Here is a 26,163-nt window from a genome sequence, read left to right on the forward strand (position 1 = left end):
GAAGTTTGATATTTGGAATTTTGTCATTTTTATTATGCATACATCTCTAAGTTCTATTTTTTCTGGACCAGCATGAAACATAAATACTTTGTCTTATCTATTATACTTTTTATTTTTTTAGTAAAATCTGAGAAAAAGAGGAAAACTTCACTTTAAAATTGACAAAGGACATATTTGTCATGCATGTGCATTCCAATGCATCTCTATGTGGTGTAAACATTACTTAGATATAAGACTGAATATGATCATCATTTTGAAGTTATATCTCATAAGGAAATCAATTTTGAACTGAATACAAGCAGTATGAATTATGCACATGCATTAAAAATTTCAGTATCTTATACATGGATGGACATGGAAACTATTATGATGAGTAAAATTAGTCAGAAGGAGAGAGATAAACACAGAATAGTCTCTATGGGATTTAAGAAAAATAAATGACAGTATTGTAATAATACCCAGAGACAATAGAGATGTGGGCTGGAAGGACCAGCCCACAATATGAAGCTTACCACAAAGAGTAGTGAGTGCAGTTAGAGAAATAACTACACTGACAACTATCATGACAATGGTAGTGAGTGAGAGAAATAAAATGCCTTTCTCAAATACAGGCAGGGAGTGGGGGAGGAGGGAATTGGGGGACATTGGTGGTGGGAATGTTGCACTGGTGAAGGGGGATGTTTTTTCTATAACTAAAACCCAAGTATAAACATGTTTGTGATCATGGTGCTTAAATAAATATATTTATTTAAAAAAAGAAACTTCACTAATTGATTTCCCATTTCAGAATCTACAAGACATGTTTGATCACAGTAATATCCTGCCTTTCCCAATTTTTCTTTATCAAACAGTATTCATGTGAACAGTTCAAGTATGAACACAAGAAAACTTAAATGGCAGTACATCCATGATACAAAATACAAAAATCCCTAATTTTTTTTATTTTGGGACACTCCCTCCTTCCCCCTTTAAGACATAAATGATAAAACTCCATTCCACTTGTCTTCATGTCTGATAAAAAAATACTTGAGTTTATGCAGCTGTTCACAAGCTAATTATCTGCAATCATTTCTGATTACTTAATAGGCCATGGTAGGATGTGTGTTTGCTGCTATGTTGAGTTTACACATTAGGCTTTAATGTGCTGATATGGTTAATTGTTGTTCTCACTGCTGCCTGCTAATAGACCATTCCTGAAAATGAGACCATCTCTCAATGGAATTTGCTTGTTGATTTTAAATAAGTAATAACTACAAACTCAAATCCTAGATCCAGTGCTTTTTAAGAATGCACTTTTTAATGCTGTATCATTTTTAATGCATTTAAATTATTCAAGTTTTGAGAAAATGAGTTATTAAACTAATGACTCCATAACCAACCCAAATAGTTAGATGCAACATTTTTCCTTCTCTGTTCAGTTACCTAAATTGTTTTCTGCCACTGATAACAAAATAAATTCTTTTAAGATGCTGCCAGACCAGCTGAATGTAATAGCATAATAATGAGAAAAATAGATGCATATTAGAAGCCAGACAAGTATTTATTTATATGTAAACCAAAACACCAATTTTAGGAATTCAGAGTAGTATGGGGATATTAATATGAAAGGGAGCTATGGAACTGCTGTAATGAGACTTCTGATTTACCTCACAAGTTTGCTTTTTATGATTTTTGAGTAATTTTTCCAAAAAACAAGTCCATACTTTGAAATATTTAGGAGGCTCTTTCCTTTGTTGATGATTCATGTTTATGTCACTTATCATGAAAATGGACATATGGGCCCTGTTTAGGTGTTTTTAGGTAGTTCTCTTTCTTTTTCTAGTCACTAGTCTAGACTAGTTATTTTTATCTTTTTAGAACCACTATGCAAAATTTTTCCTGTTATTTACTCTTCCCCTATACTTTTACTTGAGAAATCAATTCTAAAATCCAGATAGTAGAGAGTATTTGAGTTAAAACAACAATAACAATCCATGGCTTTCACTCTTCATCTTCCAAGAATAATGACATTTCTCTTCTCTGCATTCTTTAGGCCTTTTAATCACCCCTTACAATAAGGATATCAGGGCTGCCATATGGCATCAATAAGAAAGTATATATCCTGCATGTGTGATGTCTTGGATTGGATTCCAGGTACCTCAAAGCCCCCCACAATTGAAAAGCAAAACTAAATGAATGGCACCTTATGTACTCATGTACTTCTTTGTTATAGGTGAAACTGATTTTCCTACTACTTTTCCAGAAACACTCTTTTTTCAAGTACTTGAATTAATTGTTGGCATTTATGGCTACTCTCTAGCATGTTAATGTATGTCTGGTTTACCAGAAACTTTGACTCAACTGTTAGTGCAGTAAAGCTGTGACTTGTTGTTTAAGACGTTCTCTATTTCCAAATCGTTGCTGTCATTGAAACCATATCTTCACCTTGCTCTTTCTCTCTAATAATTCTCTTCCAGGCCCAAGGTTCCAGAGGCCTCTCCCGTCTCCACACAAAATCTTTACTTGGGCCTAAATCTTGTATCTATTCAGGTTTCTCTTGGACCTTGAATGTTATTCACAATCCCTTCTTGGGAAACCTGTGATTGCTTTCTAGTTGGTCTTATGTCCTTGAATCTCCTTTGATAATAGTCTTGATGGTAGAGGGAATGAAGTATTATTAATAATAAGAATTAACTGAAGTGATTGAGCTGGCTAAATGGTGTTAACATTTTATCTTTCTTTCCAGCAGTGCTGCTAGTATTATTAACACTATCTAAGAGATAAAGAAATTAAGACATAGCAAACAACTGCTGAAGCCCAGAAAATGATCCCATCCAAGGTCACATGGTTACAAGCAAGTTAAGATGGGGTGCAAGTCTGGGACTAAACAATCTGATTCCTACTTCTTCTAGATTCAACTGATTCAACTTCTTCTAGAACCTGAATAATGTAACTTAATACATTCCATCAACACAGTATTGCCAAAACAAGGGCCAGAAAACCCTCTGCACCATGAGTCTGGCATAGACCCCAGTATGCATTCGTATTCATCTACCCAAGGATGTTTTATGAGGCAAGTATGTATTTTTTTTATACCTTTAGAATGTAGAACCAGCTGCTCTCAGGAACTCAAGTGTATCAATGACATGGAACTATTAGAGTATATTTCTGCCTGCATTTTCATTCATATTCCTAGGAATTTGCTAATCCGGATCACTTGCAACTCTTCACTCATTCTCCAAATTATTGTTTTTTAGCTAAATTTCCTATTTTTCTTCTTACTCAGGAATCAGGCATGAGTTTTCTTCCCTGCTCTTTGTCTCTTGCCCTCTTCTCATTGGGCTTAAATTGCATTTAAATAGAAGTCATATCCTTGGTACAAATACCTATAATGAGGCTGGGAAAATCTACGAAAATATGCTTGCCCAGTGGGGCCTGACTGTGAAAAATTGTGAGTGCTGCCTGTGTGTGTCTGTCTACTGTCCTGCCACGTGAACCTCTTGGGAGTGGGCCAAAAAGAGGCTTCATGCTTGGCTACGCGGCCATGTGCTCTTTCTAAGGAAAGAACACCATCATAACAAGAAGAAAAAATCACACTAAGAACTGTGCTGGATCACTGAAGCCCAGCATTTCTATCCGGACTGTCTTCTCTGCAGCGTGCTCGGGCCTAAGATTTGATTCTGTGTGAGGCTTCATCCATGGAGGACTCCTCTCCCTTGGAGACAAGTCGACCCATCCAGAAAGGGCGGAGCCAGAGGAGTGTGGCTGCCTACATCATTTAGCCAATGAATACCACCACAACACGTAGAAAAACCCACAATACAAGTGTGACAATGGGGAAACAACGCAGGCCAGCATCAGACATAGAGAATGAAGATAACAATTCTGATGACCAGATAATGACCAACCAACTAATCAACCTCTCAGAGAAGGACTTTATACAAGCAATATGGAAGATGCTCAAAGAACTCAAAGAAACCATGGATCAAGTTGAACAGAACACTAATAAGAACCAAGAAAATATGAAGACAGAAATCACAAAACTCCAAACTGAAATAACATGTCAACTAACAGGCCTGAAAAACTCAGTAAACAAAGTGAATGACAAAATGGATAAGCTCTGGGACAGGGTATCAGAAGCTGAGAATAGAATTGGTGCTGTGGAAGATGAGATACATAACAATTCCATACAGCGGGAGAGATTGGAAAAAAAAACTTAAAGCAAATGAACAGACAGTGGAAAAATTAGTCAAAGAATGGGAACAGATGAAAATAGAAGTCTATGATAAGATCAACAGAAACAACTTAAGAATCATTGGAGTCCCAGAGACCCAGGAAGAAAATTCCCAGGAAGAATCTATAGTCAAGAACATCATTAAAGAGAAACTTCCAGAGCTAAAGAATATATGTGATCAAATCCTGCATGCTTGAAGAGTACCAACCAAAAGAGACCCCAGAAAAAAATACCCAAGACACATCCTAGTCATAATGATGAATCCCACAGATAGAGACAAAATTCTGAAAACAGCAAGATCAAAAAGGGAAATTACATTCAAGGGAGCATCCTTGAGATTTACAGCAGACCTATCACAAGAAACACTCAAGGCCAGAAAGCAGTGGTGGGATAGTCTGACAAGACTGATTGAAATGAATGCTTCACCTAGAATACTGTACCCAGCAAAACTCACTTTCCAGTTTGACAGAAGAATACATGGTTTCACAGACAAAAAACAGCTCAGAAACTTTACAGACTCAAAACTAGTCTTCAGAGAAAAACTGAAAGACCTAATTTAAGACAAGACTAACCAAAAGACACACCAAATTTCGATATAAAGATGACATTAAATCCCAGGACAATTCTTTCTCTCAACGTCAATGGACTAAATGCACCAGGTAAAGGACACAGAGTGGCTAAATGGATCAAAAAACTCAATCCAACCTTCTGCTGCCTAAAAGAAACACACCTGAATAGTCAGAACAAACATAGACTCAAAATAAAAGGCTGGAGAAAAATTATCTAAGCAAACAACACCCATAAAAAAGCTGAAGTGGCCATACTAATATTAGATAATGCAAACTTTATTCTCAGGAAGGTTGTAAGGGACAAAGATGGACATTTTATATTAATGAAGGGGTATGTAAAACAGGAAGAAATAACTCTCCTAAACATATATGCACCGAATGAGGGTCCAGCAAAATATTTAATACAATTATTGACATATCTGAAAAATCATATCAATAACAAAACAATAATTGTGGGGGACCTCAACACGGCTTTGTCAACAATGGATAGGTCAACCAGACTGAAACCCAACAAGAATATACTAGACCTGAGGAGAGAAATGGAAGAAAGAGGCCTAGTAGATATATATAGGACACTCCATCCCCAGAAACCTGGATACACATTCTTCTCCAATGTACATGGGATATTCTCCAGGATAGACTACATGCTGGCACATAAAACATACTTCCATAATATCAAGAGGATAGAAATTTTGCAGGCTACCTTCGCTGACCAAAGGGCTCTGAAATTATTTCTGAATTCCAAAGGGACTCAGAAGAAAAACTTTAACACCTGGAAGTTAAACAGCCTTATACTGAAAAACCAGTGAGTCTGAGATGAAATCAAGGAGGAAATCAAAAGGTTCCTGAAAGCAAATGGCAATAAAGACACAAACTATCAGAACTATGGGACACAGCAAAAGCAGTGCTGAGAGGAAAATTTATAGCTTTGCAAGCACACATCAGGAAGTAAGAAGGCGCTTACCTGAATAGCTTAATGACACAGCTAATAGAACTAGAAAGTGCTCAACAGAAGGACCCAAAAATAGGGAGACAGAAGGAAATAACAAAGCTGAGAGCAGAAATCAACGAAGTGGAAACATAAAAAACAATCTGAAAGATCAACGAAAGCAGAAGTGGGTTCTTTGAAAAAATAAACAAGATTGATAGACCACTGGCAAACCTAAAAAAGAAAGAGAGAGAGAGAAACTTGATAACTCGTATTAGGAATGAAAAAGGAGAGATCACTACTGATATGACAGAGATTCAAAGGGTAATCAGAAACTACTTTGAGAAACTCTATGCCACTAAAAATGAAAACCTGAGGAAAATGGAAATCCTGTCTAGAGTACAGGCGGGGGTGGGGTGGGAGGAGGGAGATTTGGGACACTGGTGATGGGAATGTTGCACTGGTGATGGGTGGTGTTCTTTACATGACTGAAACCCAAACACAATCATGTATGTAATCAAGGTGTTTAAATAAATAAAATATAAAAAAAACAAATACCTATCATGGAATTTCACATAGTATGTCCAAGAGATAAATTCAATAAAAAAGGAAGAATTTATTTAAACCATTAGATGTTTTAGGTATAGTTTCCTATACAATCAAGAGATTCAAAACTCATGGACATTGTGAGAAACATTTACTCTTTAAACAAAATGTCGATATGCTCTTGCCTACCATGTAGTTGTAGGCAGGGTTATTTACATTTTGTTTCTTTCAACAACAACAATAACCACAAAGATTTCCATTTAAATGCCAGAAAGAACAGTACACCTTTTTAGACACTGACGAATGTCTTTCTCTTTTATAATAAACCAGCAACATTTTACTATGGTATTAAAAAAGTTTAAATAAAATAAAATAACAAAAGAAATATGAATTTTAAATAGATCTGTAGAAAACTTTACATGACTAATTTAAAATGACAGTTTAGCGAAAAAAAGTATAAGAAAGCCATTGCCATACTGCACCTATTTTTTCCCATGGATGTTAAAAATATTGTACATTTTAAAGGCATGCATTTCTAGGCACAGCCACTTTCATTGATTTCTTTATTTGGGTGGCCATCCTCTGTGGTTCTACGGGCTTATTCCTGACTCTGTATTCAGGGATCACTACTAAGGGGGGGGTGCATGGAGGACTATAGCTGGAACCCATGTTGGTCCTATACATGGGACATTCCCTATCTACTTCTGCTGTCTTTCTGGTTTTGGGGGGAGAGGGCACGCCAGGTGATGCTCAGGGATTACTCCTGGCAAGCACTCAGAAATCACTCCTGGCTTGGGGCTCCATATGGGACACCAGGGGATTGAATCACGGTCAGTCCTAAGTTAGCCCCTGCAAGGCAGGCACCCTACTGCTTGTGCCACCACTCAGGCCCCTATCTTGCTATCTTGCTGGTTTAACCACTTTCATTTATCGGTGAAGACAAACCATATTAATAATCTAAGTTTAAGCTCCATGCACCTTCATTCAAAAGCATGACAAGACACATCTTTTTTTTATTATTTTTTAAAAATGGCCGCATTTTATTTTATTTAAACAACTTTATTACATACATGATTGTGTTTGGGTTTCAGTCATGTAAAGAACACCACCCATCACCAGTGCAACATTCCCATCACCAATGTCCAAAATCTCCCTCCTCCCCACCCAACCCCCGCCTGTACTCTAGACAGGCTTTCTATTTCCCTCGTACATTCTCTTTAGTAGGATAGTTCAAAACGTAGTTATTTCTCTAACTAAACTCATCCCTTTTTGTGGTGAGCTTCATGAGGTGAGCTGTAACTTCCAGCTCTCTTCTCTTTTGTGTCTGAAAGTTATTATTGCAAGAATGTCTTTCATTTTTCTTAAAACACATAGATGAGTGAGACCATTCTGCGTCTTTCTCTCTCTCTGACGTATTTCACTCAGCATAATAGATTCTGTGTACATCCATGTATAGAAAAATTTCATGACTTCATCTCTCCTGACAGCTGCATAATATTCCATTGTGTATATGTACCACAGTTTCTTTAGCCATTCACCTGTTGAAGGGTATCTTGGGTGTTTCCAGAGTCTTGCTATGATAAATAGTGCTGCAATGAACATAGGTGTAAGGAAGGAATTTTTGTATTGTATTTTTGTGTTCCTAGGGTATATTCCTAGGAGTGGTATAGCTGGGTCGTATAGGAGCTCGATTTCCAGTTTTTGGAGGAATCTCTATATCGCTTTCCATAAAGGTTGAACTAGACGGCATTCCTACCAGCAGTGGATAAGAGTTCTTTTCTCTCCACATCCCCGCCAACACTGTGTATTCTCATTCTTTGTGATGTGTGCCAATCTCTGGGGTGTGAGGTGGTGCCTCATAGTTGTTTTGATTTGCATCTCCCTGATGATTAGTGAAAGACACATCTCTAACTTAACCTCCATGAAACCAAGTTTTCTAAGATGGGGAATCAGAAGAAATGAAAATATAATTTATTCCCTGTCTACCTTAGGGACATTCATTCACCTATGTAAAATGCTTTAGCTATTACACTTGACAACGTCAATAAACTATAAAACTCCTTAAATTTAAAAAAAAAAAAGAAAGAAAGAAACAGGGGGGCGGAGAGATAGCACAGCAGAAAGGTGTCTGCCCTGCACGTGGCTGACACAAGACAAATGTAGGCATTCCATATGATCCCTACCAGGAGTGATTTCAGAATGCAGAGCACATGCTATACCCACAGACAACACCAGGGGGGCTCAAGAGCTGCAACTAGAATTGAACAGGACCTCACAAGGGCTCTGAAAATAAAATGTAAGATAGAACTTATACACCCAACCTAAAGATATGCTAACACACAAAACAACTTCAGTTTGATCTATGGTTGCTGGCATGAAAATCACAAACCAGAATACAAAACTAAGATCTGTTACATTAACCTCCACCAAATCTACAATTTAAAGGTAAAAGGACGCTAGAATATTGAGTCTAATTGTCTAAGAATCTATGGGAGGGACCCAGTTCTACTGAGCGCTGCTTGGAATGCTCCCAAAACATTTTTTAAAAGAGGCACCCATTTAAAAATATACTCTACCACAGGTACTAGTCAAAAGGGGCTTACCAAATCCTACTTCCCTTTCTTCATAAAACCTATAAATGAGGAGCAAGAGAGATGTATAGGGCCAAAGCACTTGCTTTGCCTATGACTGACAAATCCCCTGCCTTTATATACGGTGACCAGAGCAATGCCAAGAGTGATCCTTAAATAAAGAGCCATAACACCTGTCTGGGTACAGCCCAAGTTCCCCAAAGACCAAACAGGTAGAAAAGAAAATGCTAATTAATATTTTGAAATGGAATTATCTAAAAATAAAATTTTTAAATCAAGATTAGAAGCATTTGAATCAACTTCTTTTTGAATAATAGACATTTTTTGTTGTTAAATGTTCTTTTTAAACTCCAAATTTCATGGTCTTTCTATGAAAATGTACTTAGAGATATAAAAGTATTTGGTTTGGTAAATTACTAGCATCATCTAATAATAATGTGATATTTGCTAATGGAAAAAGAAAAAAAATTAAATAACTTTTATTTTGACCAAAGTGTATTACAAATCAAGAAAAAAATTTTTTTTTGCAAAAATCTTATTTCTGAGGTTGATTTTAAAAACAAGAAGTAACTTCACTTTTTTGTTATGAATATCTAAAAAGTTATTCATTCAGGACAAAATATCTTATTTTAGTACATTACATAATCCTCTTCTAACAAAGAAGTTTTCCAAAAGAAGGTACAAGTTCAAGAGGTAAAAACACTTTATTGTCATCATTAAACATATTGTACTTACATTTAATTGGGATATGCTATATATTTGACAGTGCATAAATAGCATTTCTCAAGGTTAAAAAATTCATATAGGTCCAACAAAATGTAAAGATGGCATGCAATAAAATGTATAGTTCTCAGATATTGCAAGAACTCCACAATGAAATTAGTAATTATATTCCTAGGGATATAATCTAGGAACACAAAAATACAAAACAAAAATCCCTTCCTTACATCTATATTCATTGCAGTGCTATTTACTATAGCCAGACTCTGGAAACAACCAAGATGCCCTTCAACAGATGACTGGCTAAAGAAACTGTGGTACATATACACAAATAGAATATTATGTAGCCATCAGGAAAGATGAAGTCATGAAATTCTCCTACACATCTATTATGCTGAGTGAAATAAGTCAGAGGGAGAGAGAGACACATGTATAGTCTCACTCATCTATGGGTTTTAAGAAAAATTAAAGACATTATTGTAATAAGGCCCAGAGATAAAAAAGGTCTGGCTCACAATATGAAGCTCACCACAAGAATGATGAGTGCATTTAAGAAAATAATGACATTAACAACTATCATGGCAATCTAGATGAGTGAGAGAAGTAGAATGCCTGTCTTGAATATAGGCAGGGGTTGGGAAGGGGGGCATTGGTGGTGGGAATGTTGCACTGGTGAAGGGGGGTGTTCTGTTTATGATTGAAACCCAACTACAATCATGCTTGTAATTAAAGATTAAAAATTTTATTAAAAATATAGTAATTATGGCACCTTTCACTTCCACGAGATTAAACATGATCTATAGTTTGAAGAGACTGAATGCCAGATATTCTAATGAAAAAGAAAATATTAGCATCCTGGAATAATTTTGATACCTGGCCCATTTTCAGCCCACTGGAAGAAATTACATTGTTTTTCCTTTCCAAAGGGGCATACAAAGAAATTCCTTCCATTGTTAGGTCCAATCTTTAGCACTGTTCTCATGATGGATCGTTTGCCATGGCTGCACAACGGGAAGGACAAATCTGCCCACTATTGAAGAAAAGAAAAGTTGTTAATTGGAAGTTCGAATTATGAGCATTAGCAGCTAAACCTGTGTGTATTTCATTACTGCGAGTGTCTTCAATGCTATGTTTAACATGGCACCGTCCTGCAGAGTGTTTCTATCTCTAAGAACTATTTTTTACAGATGTCCTTGAGTCACACAGAAGGTTGCTATCATTTGCAGTTCTCTTTGTCTGTTGACATATTCAGAGAGCTCCTGTTTTATTGAGAATTACTGAAAACTACAGAACCTTGCTGTAAAGTAATTGCTAACATTCCTGTTCTAAGTCTATTTTAATTAGAACCACGAAGGTCATAGATTTGTCATAATTTTAACACCAAACATCTTTAATTTCTTAGGAAAAGGGGAACCCATGATAGAACTATGTAGGCTAGTTGAGTTCCATTGTATTATTGCTAATATTGACTTTAAGAGAAGCATGAAGCAGGTTGTAATGTTATAAGAGAACAAAATTTTCTTCATTACACCTATAAAAGCTTTTTAAAGAGGAAATTTGTCCATTAGTAGGACATGACCATTTGTACATGGGATTATGATAGAAAATTATTCTCTACAAATTTTTAGGAAAGTACCCTCATTGAAAACAGATATTTTATCTTGCAAGATGTCCAACTACAACAAAAGTTTGCCCCAGCATTGAATCAAATCACAACTTTAGTTTTTCAGTATGTGCCAGATAAAGCCTTTGAAAGAGTATTTCTCTCTCAACATTAAACTCACACTCAGTGAAATGTTTAGTGTAAGGAATGCAGAGATATTGACATAAAGAAACCCAAATTCTCATCTCTTACCTCAAGCCATTTTTAAGACAAAGTTACAGAAGGAAAGAGATAGAGAAAGAATTCTACCTAAATATTTAACATGCTTATGACTTTTTTCTTAAGTCAATATTTGGTAGCTAGGGGCTGGAGCAATAGCACAGAAGGTAGGGCATTTGTCTTGCATGTGGCTGACCTGGGTTCAATTCCTGGCATCCTATAAGATCCCTGGAGTCAGACAGGAACAATTTATGAGTGAAGAGCACTCAACCCACCATTGAGTGCTCAAAACCAAAAGATTATACACTGCACTGTAATTAGGAATAAATAAGTTTTATCTTGGTTTATAAGTCATATGGGATAATCAACTACTATCTATTTTCATAAAGGAAGAACTATACTTTTCTGCTTTCAACGACAAATGCAATATACTCTTAATAATTAACTATCATTTGATTTCTCCCTCATGCCTCAAAGCTCTCTAAATTTTCAGTTGTTTAGGGAGCAGGCTTTGGAAAGGAGAAAAAAAGCAAAACCTGAAAAACATTGCAATTTGTTAAAATTGAAGAGCTGGCATGAATCTTATACCTACTTTAAAAAATCCACATTGTGCCTCTCTGGGTAAAGGACATGCATAAAACTGCCTGCCTCTGTTCTCTCCATCCTTCCGCACAACTCGGAGCACACAGAGACGGTTATGTTTACTGCAGCGAGGAGTGGCAGCACTTAATGCTGGAGAACCATCTGTCACATTTCTTTGAAGTTCACTGCAACAATAAGTTACAAAATCACAACAGCACAATCATGCTAAAAAAGACCCTTCTCGAAGCCCCACATTCGAATGTCCCCAATACAAAGAAATGGGACCAAAATGTGGACCAAGGTTTACCTACGGTCATCACTCAAATTGCCAAGCCATTTCAATTGTAGCTTTGCCAGGTAAATCTAAACGAATCCCAAAGCTACTTATGAACCTAATGCACACATATTTCTGGAGCCTAGAAACACAGGCAGTGTCCTTGTGTTTTCATTTGGGGTGTTTGCTCTTCTCTGCATCAACTCTTCAGGGTGGTTCTTTCCCCTTTAATAGAGCCTGGAGTCTAGCAGCCTCCTGGCTCCTCACAGTAATGAGTCAAAATTTTATCTAATTATTTTCTTCTCAGTAGCCAAGACTTCTCACTGACTCTGACAGGGCTACAGAGATCACTATTTCTACTTTAAAGACAATTTTCTATGCTTTGATCAAAGCCACTCTAATAGCTGCAATCACATTTCAGGAAGGCCCAGGCTGCCTGGCAGAGCAGAAATGTATATTTTGTCCACTTAATGGGGAAGCTTGGTTCTCCTCCATGATTAAGATCAAGAGAATCCCATGCACAGGGCAGAGAGGGCAGAAGCTTGACTTCCTCTCTACCTGTGTAAGCCCAATTTTCTCTCTGCAAAAGAGCTTTCAAATTAAATTTTTAATTTTTTAGATTATGCAAGGATACCTTTCTTGAGGGTTAGTTAGAAAAAAGAAAGAGTTGATAAAAATTGTTCAAATTAAATAAGTCTATTATGTATATTATTTCATTGTGGTTATTTTTAGGGGAGGGGCACATGTGGCGATGCTCAGAATTTTACACCTCAGTCCAAATATATTCCTGGGAAAACTCAGGAAAATATCTGGGTTGCCAGGATCAAACCTGGGTCATTCATGTGCAGGGCAAACTGCACAACTCTCTGTACTTTCAGTCCACCTCCAATGTTTCTTAAATTTTAATAACAAAAAATTTCATTTATTTTCTTTTTTGTTAATTTCTGAGAGAAAATAGCATTCTTATATTAAAAACACACAAAAAAATTAAAAAAAAAATGGGGATGCGGGCCAGAGAGATAGCCTGGAGGTAGAGCATTTGCCTTTCATGCAGAAGGTCATTGGTTCGAATTCCGGCATCCCATAGGAACCCCAAGCCTGCCAGGAGCGATTTCTAAGCCTGGAGCCAGAAGTAACTCCTGAGTGCTGCCGGGTGTGACCCAAAAACCAAACCAAAAAATTAAAAAAAAAATACCCACACATGCACAACTTAAAATTCACAGATAGAAAGTAATGCCTTTTCTTTGCTTCTTAAAATGCACTGTCAAGACATTTGTTCTTATTCTAAGGGAATATTAGCTCCAGTTTTGGTAAAAAATAATTGTTGCATATGAAGTCTTTCATCGTGAAAACAGAAGGTTTAAACTCACTCATAAAACAGATGTCAACCTCCACTGATTTTCATGGACTCCAAAAGTTTGAATGTGGTTATTGAAGCAGCTCATATGGAAAGGATGTGAAATATGAAAGTAATTCTACCTGCTGCTAAGGAGATCATCATACTAGGGTACCCCCAACTGTTTTCTTCATGGGGTTTTTCCAGGTGAGGTGGCTTATATTTTAGGATAAATATAATCAAAGGAGAATTAAGAGATAATAGGCATCTCTTTCCAGAAACTTCCATTTTACCAAATACCCTTCAAATGAGGGACTATTGAACACTTAAACTAAATATCACATAAGTATCCAAATAAGTTATAGGAAGTCAAGAAACTTCAAAATCAAAGTTAAAGGAGAATCATAAATAGCATTGTTTAAAAACTTTTTAAAGAAAGAAAAAGTGCCCAATATAAGAAAGAACATTTTTTTTCAGAATGTGCTTTTTTTTATTGATAGTTTAATGCATTATTTTTTCAAAAATTGTCCTTTTCATAGTTTAATGTATTATTTTCAAGGTAGCTCTCTTAGCTAAGAATTAGTTATCATTTCCTAACCAATTGATTCTAGCTAGGAATCTCCAGGGTTGCATAAATGCAGGGAGAGCTTCAGATTTCTTTACCAGTTAAACTTTTTTTGTAGAAAAAAGTCAAGTGGGAAGTTAAAAGCAAAAAAGAAATGGTCCTAATTTCTCCCCTCTGACCCCCTATTTCTGTCATCTTGCTTCATATATGAAATGAAATAAAAATATCAAGTTGCTCACTTATTCCTCTGTGAATTACTAAGCAGACACAGTAGCTTCACTAGGGAGCAGCAAAGAAATGCATGTTTAGTCAGTCACTCCTCCAGGGCACCCACAAAATCCAAATCTGTTTGTCAACAGATTCCAAGGTTGATTCCGAGGCACATTAAGTCACTAAATCCCAAGTTTCTGTAACCGAGATGCTGCTGTCACCACAAGCATATCAGCTCTAAGCATCCACAGCTCATCTTAATTTGATCAGAGCAAACACTATCCAGGATAATTAAATGTTCTGATTAATTGAAGTTATCTTGGTTTCTTTTTGTTCCAACTATTATTTTTAAACCTTCAAAAATGCAGCTGAGCACATTGTAAAATAAACAACATACAGAATAATTGAATTTACATTGATCCTTAAAGCCATCATCTTGGATACTAAGGCTAGTCTTTAAATGGCCTATTAATATAAATATATTGGACGGTGGCAAATCTTTCCTGGGAGCTCTGATTTTAGAAGTGTGAGTCTTTTTACATCTGTTTGCTCAACTTCACTGTTGTGGTGTGAGAAAAGCTGTTGCAAATATGGAAACCAGCTGGGAATAGTTTACATTTTTAATCTTCAAATATCCAGTTACAAATACTGGTGCTGGGCTGGATTTGGCTCCGTTCAAGCAATTTGCTAAGGTATTAGTTAGCAGAACCACAACAATTACTTGATGATTCATGGTTTTCAATAAATACCTATTAATAAATATGCAAGGAACATTGATGAGAAAACCTCTAAAAAAATCTGTGAATGAGCAGGACATTATTAAGTATAGATTTATAATTTTAAAAGATCTATATTTTAAACTGATCAGTTTGTGCTGGATGAATTTATAGATTGAGGGATTCATTGTGATAAAAATAATATTTAAATCTTTTGGAACTGATCAATCTCACTGAATGTAGACTTTCATGGGTCAGCAGAACTTCAAGAATTAAAGGAGAGGTTCAGTGAGTCATTTTCCAAAGGCTCAGTTTATTGTTATTATATTTTTAAAGTACTTAAGGACTGAAAACTCTATCAAGTGAAGTAGTGTATACATGAGGCTAGAACATGCATTAATGACTGGAGAAATATATATATATACACACACATACCTTTGGCACCCCTGATTGTGGAAGACATAAGAAAATATTAATAAATTTGTTCATGTAATTTCACTCCACTATGTAAGCCTTTGCAAATCACCCCAGGAAAAGTATCAACCTAAGCTGCATACTCTTGGAAAATGGATTTCTGTGTTTTGCTCTGTGTTTACAATTGCAACACAGACTGGAAACTGTTTCTAGCACTGATTCTTAACTGCTTATAAATTGGTTCAACCATCTAATTTGTAACCCAGTAGCTGGATCAAATTCAAGTACATATTTCTAAAGACCAATCCGAAAATATGCCTCATCAACATGGCATGTATCATGTGGGGATGAGATCCATAATTAACAGAACAAAAGGCAAATTAATTACCATATAATTATTAAAGAAAAAATAAACTGGCTCTAAATTCTCCGAGTGAACCACCTGCTTTAATCATATTATGTCGTAACTTCTGCACAGCATCTTGTCCACAAGATGAACATAAGAGCTGCCAGACAAGGAGAAAAATGAAATAAATGACAGTAATTTGCAATTTATTCCTTGTAAAGTAGCTGGGTGCAGAAAGGCTGCTGGGTGAATTTATTTCATCACTTGACATTTATTCTGCTAGTTGATCTTGATTGATTATATAGACTCGGTCTTAGTGCTCGTACATTCAACACAGATACACCCTGCAACAATTCTAAGTATTGCTGGCCAGTGTGATTAGTCACATGACCTCTTACTAATGATTTATGAAGAAATCATTTAACTATAAGTCCACATTAATGTTTTTTTAAATCCCCAATTCATTCGTAAAATTGAGAATTATATTTTCTAAGCAACGAGAAAATAAAAATATGTCAAGATATCTCATTGGGGTACAATGAGTGTCATGATAATTTTAAATGATCACTTCTACTTCTTTCCACTTAGCTACAAAAGGAGAAATGGCTTTTTAAGAATGAGAGAGCTTCCTAATGCAGACACTTTTCGCTAACTCCTTCGGGAACTTTCATCATGAGACATTAAGTAAGGTTAAAATAGAAGGGTGGTATTCTGATCTAGAGAGTAGAAGCTTGGTCCCATAGAGCAATTCAAAGTCTATCATTTTGGGAGTACTCTGAATGAAAATCAAATCGTTAAAAATGATCACAAACAAAAATATTAATTAATCAGCCATGGATAGACAAGCAAGATGAACTGATGATAAATTTAGTATTGAAAGACAAAGCTTGAGGGGCCGGGAAGGTGGCGCTAGAGATAAGGTGTCTGCCTTGTAAGCGCTAGCCAAGGAATGGGCAGCGGTTCGATCCCCCAGCGTCCCATATGGTCCCCCCAAGCCAGGGGCAATTTCTGAGCACTTAGCCAGGAGTAACCCCTGAGCGTCAAACGGGTGTGGCCCAAAAACCAAAAAAAAAAAAAAAAAAAAGAAATACAAAGCTTGAATTAAGTGCATCTGTTGACCAAAGAACATTTCAGAATTCTATAAGATATGGTTGACCCCTAGAATGAATTCACATGATTGAGTTTTTTTCAATAAATATTATCAATGCATGAATTTTTAACCTGAAAATCAGTATGAATTTCCTTCCTATGTGCTTTGCATCAAGTAAAACAATAGAGGTATGATAATTGATCCATCTGGCAGACAGATAAGTTTGCAGTATAATACTTATAATGTAAGTTAGAGTATAATACCATGTATTTTTCTTACTTATTATTTTAATACCAATTCTTAGTTGAAACAAAGAACACTGGGCTGGAGAGAGTACAGGAGCTCCTTACATAAGGTTGATTTAGTTCAATCCACAGCTCAACATATGGTCTCCTAAACTTCACCAGGAGTGATCTCTGAGTAAGCCCAGAGCACTGCTGCAGGTGGCCCAACTCCTCCCTCTTTCTCATTGAAATTCAAAAAACACCATTCCAATGTGGGATCAGATTTAGCCAATTCGTTTAGCACAAGTGATATCTCCCTTAGAGTTCTCTCCTGAGAAGAGCAGACACTTAATAATCTTTGATGAGTGATAGTGAAAGAACTATCTCTCCTTAAAGACATTTAAAAATGCTAACCTTGGTGACTGACACTATAAGGTGAAAGAGGAGCCACACATTTTTAATTTTTTTCAGTATTTTCCAAATATTCTGTTTAGCACAAAAATGTGTGTAGAGGAAAAATAAATTAAAAAAAATTTTTTAAGAACCACCACATGTTGTTTTGATTTTGGGCTACACCCGGGAATGCTCAGGGTTTTCTCCAGGCTCTGTGCTCAGGGATCACTCCTACAGTACTCAGGAGACCCTATAGGACACTGGGGATTGAACCTGGGTGCTGCATGCAAGGCAAATACCGCTATCTGTTATACTATCAATCTGACCTTCTGAAAAAAAAAAAACAAAAAACAACCCACATTTTTTTTTTAAAACAGATACAGGCAATTTTGGTTTTGATTCTCCTTCCAATAATGGTCTCTAATTATTACCAATATCAGTTCAACTTCCTAGCCAATGGGTGATCTTTCTACTATCTTAAATATGAATACCAGCACTTTCAAGATAAAAGTGAGAAGCTCCATTTTACCTTTTACAAAGTCCAGGTTTCTGGCTTGTGAGATCTGGTGATGAGTCGTGGGTTGTTTTCATTTTTTTATACACTGGGTTAAACAATTTAGACCCAGAGCAGACCGTTGGTGATACATTTACTTTGTGATATAGTTGACTTCTAGAACCTGTTCTCTCCTCAGAGGTGAATGACACATCACTAAAAGCAGCATCCATACAAGAAGGAGATTGAAATTCTACATTGAGTAAGTAGTTTTGGCTCTTTTTTCTTTCCAGTGTATATGATTTATTGCTAAAATCAGACAAGACTAGGGTTGTAGTTCCAAATACAGTTTTCCTGTTGATTTTCACTTCTGTACTTGGCTTTCCAAAGTTATTACAAGGGTACTTTACCAAGTTGTTAAAAGGAATAGAGTTTTCTTCATTCTTGAGTATAGAATCTGCAAGGAGAAATCATTTTGCAGTTTATCTAGAACACACTATCGTTTGACACATTTAACTTGCATATTACAGTGCAATAATATATGAATTAAGACTCTAAAGTTAGCTTGAGTAATAAAAAATTATGTTTTGATTAGGAAATAAAGTACTATATAAAGTGCCAAAATTCAACAGTCTAAGGCAACATAGAGTTAAATGTAAATAAATCTTTACTTGCTTGGTATTATTTTTAAGTAGTTAGTCAATTGTCATTTTTGTTATTAGTAGGCAAAGTGTTAATAAAAGTGGTGTTAATTAGGTGTCATAGAGATAGTACAGAGGGTAGGGCGCTTGCCTTGCATATCAACTCAGGTTTGATATGGTCTCATATATTCTCCTGAGCCTGACAGGAGTAATCCCTGAGGTCAGAGCTAAGAGAAAATCCTGAGCATTGCTGGTTGTGATCCTCAGCCCTCAACATCCTCTCCAATAAAGTGGTGTTGATTAAAGATGATGGTTATGTTTGAAGTTTCTAGATTAGCAATTAAGGGGTAGATAGATGATAATAGGTATATTTCTGAGAACATAGGAAAATATAAAAGGCTTATATAAAATAAGTTACAAAGGCAACAAAGTCTAGTATTTTTTCATCTAAATTGTAACACACTGTAATTAAAGATGTCTTTTATATGAAGGGAGAAAAGTGATTGAGATGTATGGAAAAACTGCAGAACATTACCATATATTTTTAAGCCCAAAATGCAATTTTCTGAGGGCTCTCTGTTCGATGATACTGTCAAGTGAGGGACAGAAAAGGGAAATGGCCCTTTCTGGAACCCAGTGAAAGGAAGAGACCCGCCTTTCTGGACCAGAGAACAAAACACTGTATGACAACTAGCACAATGCACAGATCCATAAGTCAAGAATGAACTTCCTCAACCCTAATTGAAAAAAAAAAATAACACTTTGAGAACACAATAGAAGCCACATCAGTGAGCTGGTTCTTAATCACAGGTTTCCTCTGAGGTTTTACATTCTCTGAACGTATGAAATTGTGAGCTCTAAAGAGTTATTTTGAAGGATTTCAATGAAATCAGTACAATTGTCTGGGTAAAGATTTTAATAACAAGGGGTAGGAAGGATAAAGAAAGAGGGAAAAAAATCAGCAATTTTCTATTCCACCTGCAAAGATATTCTTACTGAAATCCTCCCTTTCAATTTATGAAACACTTGGACTGAATAACAAACTCAAAAGTTGCTGAAATCTGCATAAAACAAAGCTTTTATTGAATAATTCATTAGAAATAGTGGAGAACAGATGTGATCATCTTTTTTTCTTTTTTTTTTCTTTTTTTGAGATACAAAGTCACAAGCATGTTTTCCCTCCCTGTTTAAAAAAATATTCAACAGAACATTACACTGGTATATAGGAAAAAGGATGGTAATTCTTTTAAAGCTCCTAGAAAGAAAGCTTCCCGCTGAGTTATGAAATATATCAAGATGGACAATATAGCAAGTTGGACCTCCATAGAATTAGCACCTCTTTAGAGTGAAACAGAATCATACATAACACAAGTCTCTTACCAATAGGACGTGGTGTCAGGCAAGCAGCACATGCTAGAGAGGAAGGTGTATTGATTAGTGTGCAGGCCACACATGTCCAATGTTCCTCAGACCTCCTTGCCACAGAATCCAGAAGGTGACCCTCTCCGCTAGATCGCTCACTGAATCCAGTGCTCCTGCTTGGTAGCTTTCTATAAAATAATTTTTAATCATAAACACTTCTATTACTGCCTGGTTCTTATATAGTCTGGATATTTTTAGAAGTTATTACAGACCTACTCATATCCAAAATCCTTAGACATTCTATCTCTGGATAAAATGTTTTCAGCAGCTGAGGTTGGAGAGAGAAAGAAGATGGGAGGGTGTTTGCCCTGCACACAGCTGAATCAGGTTTGATTTGCAGCATCCTATATGGAATGATTTCTAAGTATAAAGCCAGGAATAAGCCCTGAACATTGCTAGATGTGACCCCAAGACAAAAGTATTTCAGTAGCATTCTATTGATTGCCATTAAAGACAGAAATAACAAACATTTTATTTATATTTAAGTGGCTGAATTGAAAAACAAACAAGCTATTTGAAAAAAGCACTAGGAACTTTTTCTTAAAAAAATATATTTCATAAAAAAGACTTTTCCCTAAAACTAAACATGAAATTATTCCAATTGGGGTCAGGAAAATCTATGCAGAAATAAAAGCATTGAAAGTAAACAGAAGAAAGTTCTACCTTGCTTTTTTTTTAAAGCATGAAAATCTATCTGGAACTATTTTTTGGATATTTGTCACATAAATGCCTCTATAAACTCTGTCAAATGCATAGAATACATCATGTGATCAACCCATGCCAATGTCATGGATTTTTTTTCTGATTCCAAATCTAATACTGAAATAAAATTATTTTAAGTTCCTCATTCTAGTGATAATGCAAAAAAGGTTTACCTATTGCAAAATAACATGTATAATTTCAGTGACTTCCATAGAAGCATTAGGAGCAATTTTCCAGCTTTTATCCCCCATTTTTTACTCACCAATTAGTACTGTCTAATCTACTTCATAGGTACAACAAGAATTCCAAACTGAGTTACATGCTTCTAGTCTGCTGTACCTTTTTTTTTTTGTTGAGGGGGGAATTGGGCCACACTGCTGGCAGTGCTCAGGGGTTACTCCTGGCTCTACACTCAGAAATCACTCCTGGCAGGCTTGGGGGACCATATGGGACGTCAGGACTTGAACCACCACCCTTCTGCATGCAAGGCAAATGCTTTACCTGCATGAATCTCTCTGGCCCCTAATCTGTTGTACATTAGCTCCACAAAGTTATTAAGACATAATACTAAAAACTGTTTTATAAATTTCTACTGTATTATGAGGAATTCCTTTATCAAAAAAAAGAGAATCTTTGTATATGGAATTAAATATCTTGAGGGAAGAAAGAATCCTGTGTTATCTAGGAAGTCTCTGGATAGGCACAATGATCTCCAAAGAGAAATATCTGAGACATAAGAAAAGAAATAAGAACACAGAGATGGAAGCAGAGAAATAGCACAGAGAGGAAGGTGCTTTCCTTGCATGTGTCCCCAGAACCTCATAAAGTCCTTTAAGAACCCTCAAGAGTGATTCCTGAGTGCAGAGTAACTCAGGAGGACCTCCTGAGCATTGTGATCTGTGCTCCTACAAAACTAGCAAAAGACCAGAGAGTTAGGGATTGGGATGATTATGAAGACACACAGGCAGAAAAATAGATTCTCCTAACCTTTAGAGGGAGTTCAACAATTTGTATACCTTAAAAAATTGTTTGGTAGAGGCAACCCCAGCAGAGGAGCTGATACTAGAGCCCAGAATATATGGGCAATTCTTGGCCTTGTAATCCAGGTGCATGGATGCCACTGACAACACATGGCACAAGAAAGACTCCTCCTCATGAGTAAGAATCTCTGGTCTTGTGGCTTCTGCTGATAGCAAGAGTGTAGGTACAAAACTGCTGAGCAGACATTAAAGATGTTGCATTATCAACCACTCACTGGCAAGCTAACAGGTCATTTTCTAATCTCACTGATAAAGAATGTAAAGATACTCTTGGTCCAGTAACTATCATTGCCCTCTAGAGGATTCTCCTCCTCCTCTCCTGAGGAATGAACCATGAGTGTTCTTGGGGGACCATATGTGGTGTCCAGGATTTGATATGGGTCAGCAGGATGCTAGACAAGTGCCTTCACTCCAGTACTGGCCCTCTGATCATCCATAGGTTTTAAGTCTCTTAATTTTCTATTCTAATGATGCTACAGATCAAACTGATTTAGGCAAGACAATGAGCCATTCTCAGAACAAAAATTATGATTTCTTAGTCCATCTCCTCTTCCTCCTCCTCTGCTGTTCCTGCTGGTACTACTACTACTACTACGATGATGACGACAACGACCACCACCACGACCACCACCACCACCACCACCACCACCTCCACCTCTACTACTACCACCACCACCACCATTCTTCCTTCCAGGAGCCATGCCTAGGAATAATTCATGCTCTGTGGTTAAGTTCCTTTTCTTCAATTAAATGTTTCACTTTTTCACTTACTGAACCCCAAATCTCTATCTTTAGGCCAAGTTAAGACAATGCTTTTCCTTTGGGATACATACAAAAAAACTCACATCCTTGAATTTCTGTGCTATTTAATAAACTCCATGTCTATACTGATTCTTTTAGTGAATAATCACATATCGCTATGTAACTACTCTCTATATTACTATTTTTCACAGTCTTCCCCCAAAGGGATAGATGATACTATTTTGCCAGGAAAACGGTGTATTGGTAAAGAGGACATCATGAGAGTGCACACTGGTTTTGCACTCCCACTAATTCCAGCAGGCCAAACCATAATTGTGTTCTACTAGTCAGAGTAGGAGCTGATGGAAGTCAGAGGTCAACAGAGCTAAAGCCCTAGTCTACAGTTGACCCAATAAGATCATAGGTGGATCCAGGGTCATCTCCTTTGTTCTGGGATGCATAAGGCTAGTAGTAGACTCTAAGTCTGCTCTATCAATAATAGCCTGTTGTTTCACAAAATAAAGACCAACATAATATCTACAAAAAATTTTTGTTTCTTAATGTTGTATTTAAATAACTATTTTTGAAGAGTTACATTTTAGTTATATATTATATCTATACCTTTTGATAATCACTTGGTAAAAACCTGATATTAATTGCTTTACTAGAGATTATTTTAACTTAATTCCATAATGATCTCTGGCATGGTTGGGTTATTGAAAAATGTACTTGCTATTTTCTTTCAGTGGTTCAGATACTTCTGAGTTAGGTTTTTGTTACATTCAGTGATAATTTGATGGCTATTCAGTTATTCTTTAACCTAAATAATTAGGGCAAAAAGGGGTGAATATATATTGTCACATTAGATATCTTACCGTATGTCAACATCTTGGGGATTTTCTTTTTGGCAGTGAGGACAGAAATATGTCATTCTGTTATTCTCCCCTAAACGACACACAGTTATTTTGCTACAACATCGAGCACAGTTAGAACGCTTATAAACTTTATAATGTTTGGAGATGGCAGATCCACTTTTATTGCACTGCAAAACAAAGATGATAATAAGTGTAAAAATAATGCAAGTCACAGACAATGTTGCTAAGAAGTCAAAAGTATATTCTTGAAAGTCATATCTGGAAATAAGTTCTAAATATTACAAGCTATGTATTATCTTTTCTTTCATCTTAGAAAAAAGGCACTGGAAGCATTTAACAATATTTGTTAAATAATATTTGTGAAAATAATTCAATCAATTTTACAACACTGGATATCAAAATGATGTGCTTAACTTTTCCCTTGCATCTAAATGGATTACAAAATTTTTGTAATTTAAAACATCTCATGCTTTTGAGCTTTTTTAATTGAACTTAATTATGTGGTCACAGAAAAGACCAGCTTTGTTTTAAATTGGATTGTTTTTGAACATTTGAAATTGTTCACTTAGTGTGAACATTTATTTTAAGAGAAAAGTTTAACAAGATCAGCTTTTAGTTGACCTGACAAAAGGCAGTTTTTATTTTTAATAGTACAGTTTTACTAGGAGTAAACAAGATATTCAAATGCTGTCCTAACAGAAATCTTGTACCATTTGGCATAAATTCTATTAAAAAAATTTTTGAGTATTCTTTCAGTCTTATTCTGCTTACATACATTCAAGCTCCTACAAAAAGATATGCTATTTTATATCAGAGTGCGAATATGATACTATCTAAAATACTAATTATTATGTATAAACTGAAAATGACACAAAAATATATTAGGTTAGCATAAAACTGAAATACTTTTAAGACCTGGAGAGATAGCACAGCAGTGTTTGCCTTGCAAGCAGCCGATCCAGGACCAAGGTGGTTGGTTCGAATCCCGGTGTCCCATGTAGACCCCCGTGCCTGCCAGGAGCTATTTCTGAGCAGACAGCCAGGAGTAACCCCTGAGTACCGCTGGGTGTGGCCCCCCCCAAAAAAAAACAAAAACAAAACAAAAAAAAACTGAAATACTTTATATGGGCAGCAAAAAAAGGAAATTTGCTATCATCAACTTTCTAAAAATAAATTATCATATAGAATATTAAAATAGCATCTGGAGAGATAGTACAGAGGATATAGTGCTTAATTTACAATAAATATAGAAACAAGACAAAATCAAAATAAAAAATAAATTAAAATACCTATAGATACTGAAGGCAAGTATATGAATCAAGATTCATTAATACATTAACTAATGAAAAATACTTAAAATACCTTTTTTTCTAATGGCTATACACAGATTTGGCACTTAAAAATAAAAATGTGTGAACCATTGGGCCAGAGCAATAGCACAGTGGATAGGACATTGCCTAGCACACAGCCAACCTACGACCAACCTGGGTTCGATCCCTGGCATACCTTATGGTCTCCCGAGCTTGTTTGTGCGATTCCTGAGTGCAGAGCTATGAGTAACCCTTGAGTGCCTCTGAGTGTGGCCCCAAAAAACCCAAAATAAGAAAATGTGGGAACTAGAGATGTTGGCCTCTAAAAGAATTACATGTCTTACATAAATGAGGCTCTAAGTTTGATTCCTGAAAACCTAAATAATTTGAATAAATAAGATAGCCCATTGGGAAAAAATATGATGACTTATTTTTCTTTTGCTTTTGATTTTTGGGCTTATTCTTGACTCTGCTTAGGGATCAGAGCTGGTCACACTTGGGAGTCTATTTGGGATACTGGTGATCACACCAGGTTCAGGTATGTTCAAAACAAGCAATTTATTTGCTTTACTATCTATGGAGCACTGATGTTTAATTTAAAAGACAAATTGTGTTTACTGAGCTCTATAAGAGTATCAAAGCGTAGGCATCTAGGCAACTTTCAAAATTTAATTTTAGCTAGTATTTATTTCATTCTCTAAAAGTCTCTGATAGATAAGAAACAGTATTGTTACATTTGACCAGAAAACAAACTAGACTTTGATAAGTTATGTGGATTATTTGATAGCAAGTAGCAAAATCTTTGAAAGTCTTCTTATCCCAAAGTCTCTTTTGAGGCTTCCAAAAATTGACTTTTATAGGGCTGATAATAGAACTGGAGCCTGAATAAAATGTCAGCATGGCACCTCCACACTTTAGGATCAAGAAAATTAACTATGACTTTAGTTAGATAAGTTTGGATTGAACTATGACCCAAAATTTCAAGATGTTAGTTATGTCGATAACATGCCTCTTACCCTTCTTGTATCTCTATATTCTTACCACTAGATGGCTACATACAACTTCAACATGTTTGGTGCATTACAAAAGGGGAGCAGTGGCATAACACATAGTCAACAAAGGTTTCCTCTTACCCTGTAAAAAAGAATGCTGAAATCACGTGTCATTTTCACAAGATGACGAGCCTGCTCATCTGTTAACTGACAAACCTTGAAATAGAAAACACATATAGGTAGTTTCAGTATTGTGGAAAATAATAACTCTTGCCAGTTATAAGAAAAAATATAGACATATTGAAATATAGACATATATTGAAATATATGCATATTTTCTAGAGCACTAGTTCTCATATACCCTCATTAAGTTTCACTTTTAGATATTCATATAAATAAAAAAAGTAT

The 26,163-nt window shown here is 36.0% G+C and overlaps 1 protein-coding gene across 1 annotated transcript in view; it reads right to left on the minus strand.

Annotated features, from left to right (window-relative positions):
- Nucleotides 1-10,414: 10,414 nt before the first annotated feature.
- The window catches only part of NEIL3 (nei like DNA glycosylase 3), a 45,879-nt gene continuing 30,130 nt past the window's right edge, over nucleotides 10,415-26,163 (minus strand). The window contains exons 5-10 of the mRNA XM_049771297.1: nucleotides 25,897-25,971; nucleotides 23,454-23,620; nucleotides 20,054-20,223; nucleotides 18,069-18,489; nucleotides 11,982-12,156; nucleotides 10,415-10,597 (exon numbers count right to left, since the gene is read on the minus strand). Of these exons, the coding sequence (XP_049627254.1) occupies nucleotides 10,415-10,597; nucleotides 11,982-12,156; nucleotides 18,069-18,489; nucleotides 20,054-20,223; nucleotides 23,454-23,620; nucleotides 25,897-25,971 (1,191 nt within the window). The remainder of the gene's footprint in view (nucleotides 10,598-11,981; nucleotides 12,157-18,068; nucleotides 18,490-20,053; nucleotides 20,224-23,453; nucleotides 23,621-25,896; nucleotides 25,972-26,163) is intronic.

Source organism: Suncus etruscus, chromosome 4 (genome assembly GCF_024139225.1).
Source record: "Suncus etruscus isolate mSunEtr1 chromosome 4, mSunEtr1.pri.cur, whole genome shotgun sequence".
In the NCBI taxonomy this organism is placed as follows: domain Eukaryota; kingdom Metazoa; phylum Chordata; class Mammalia; order Eulipotyphla; family Soricidae; genus Suncus; species Suncus etruscus.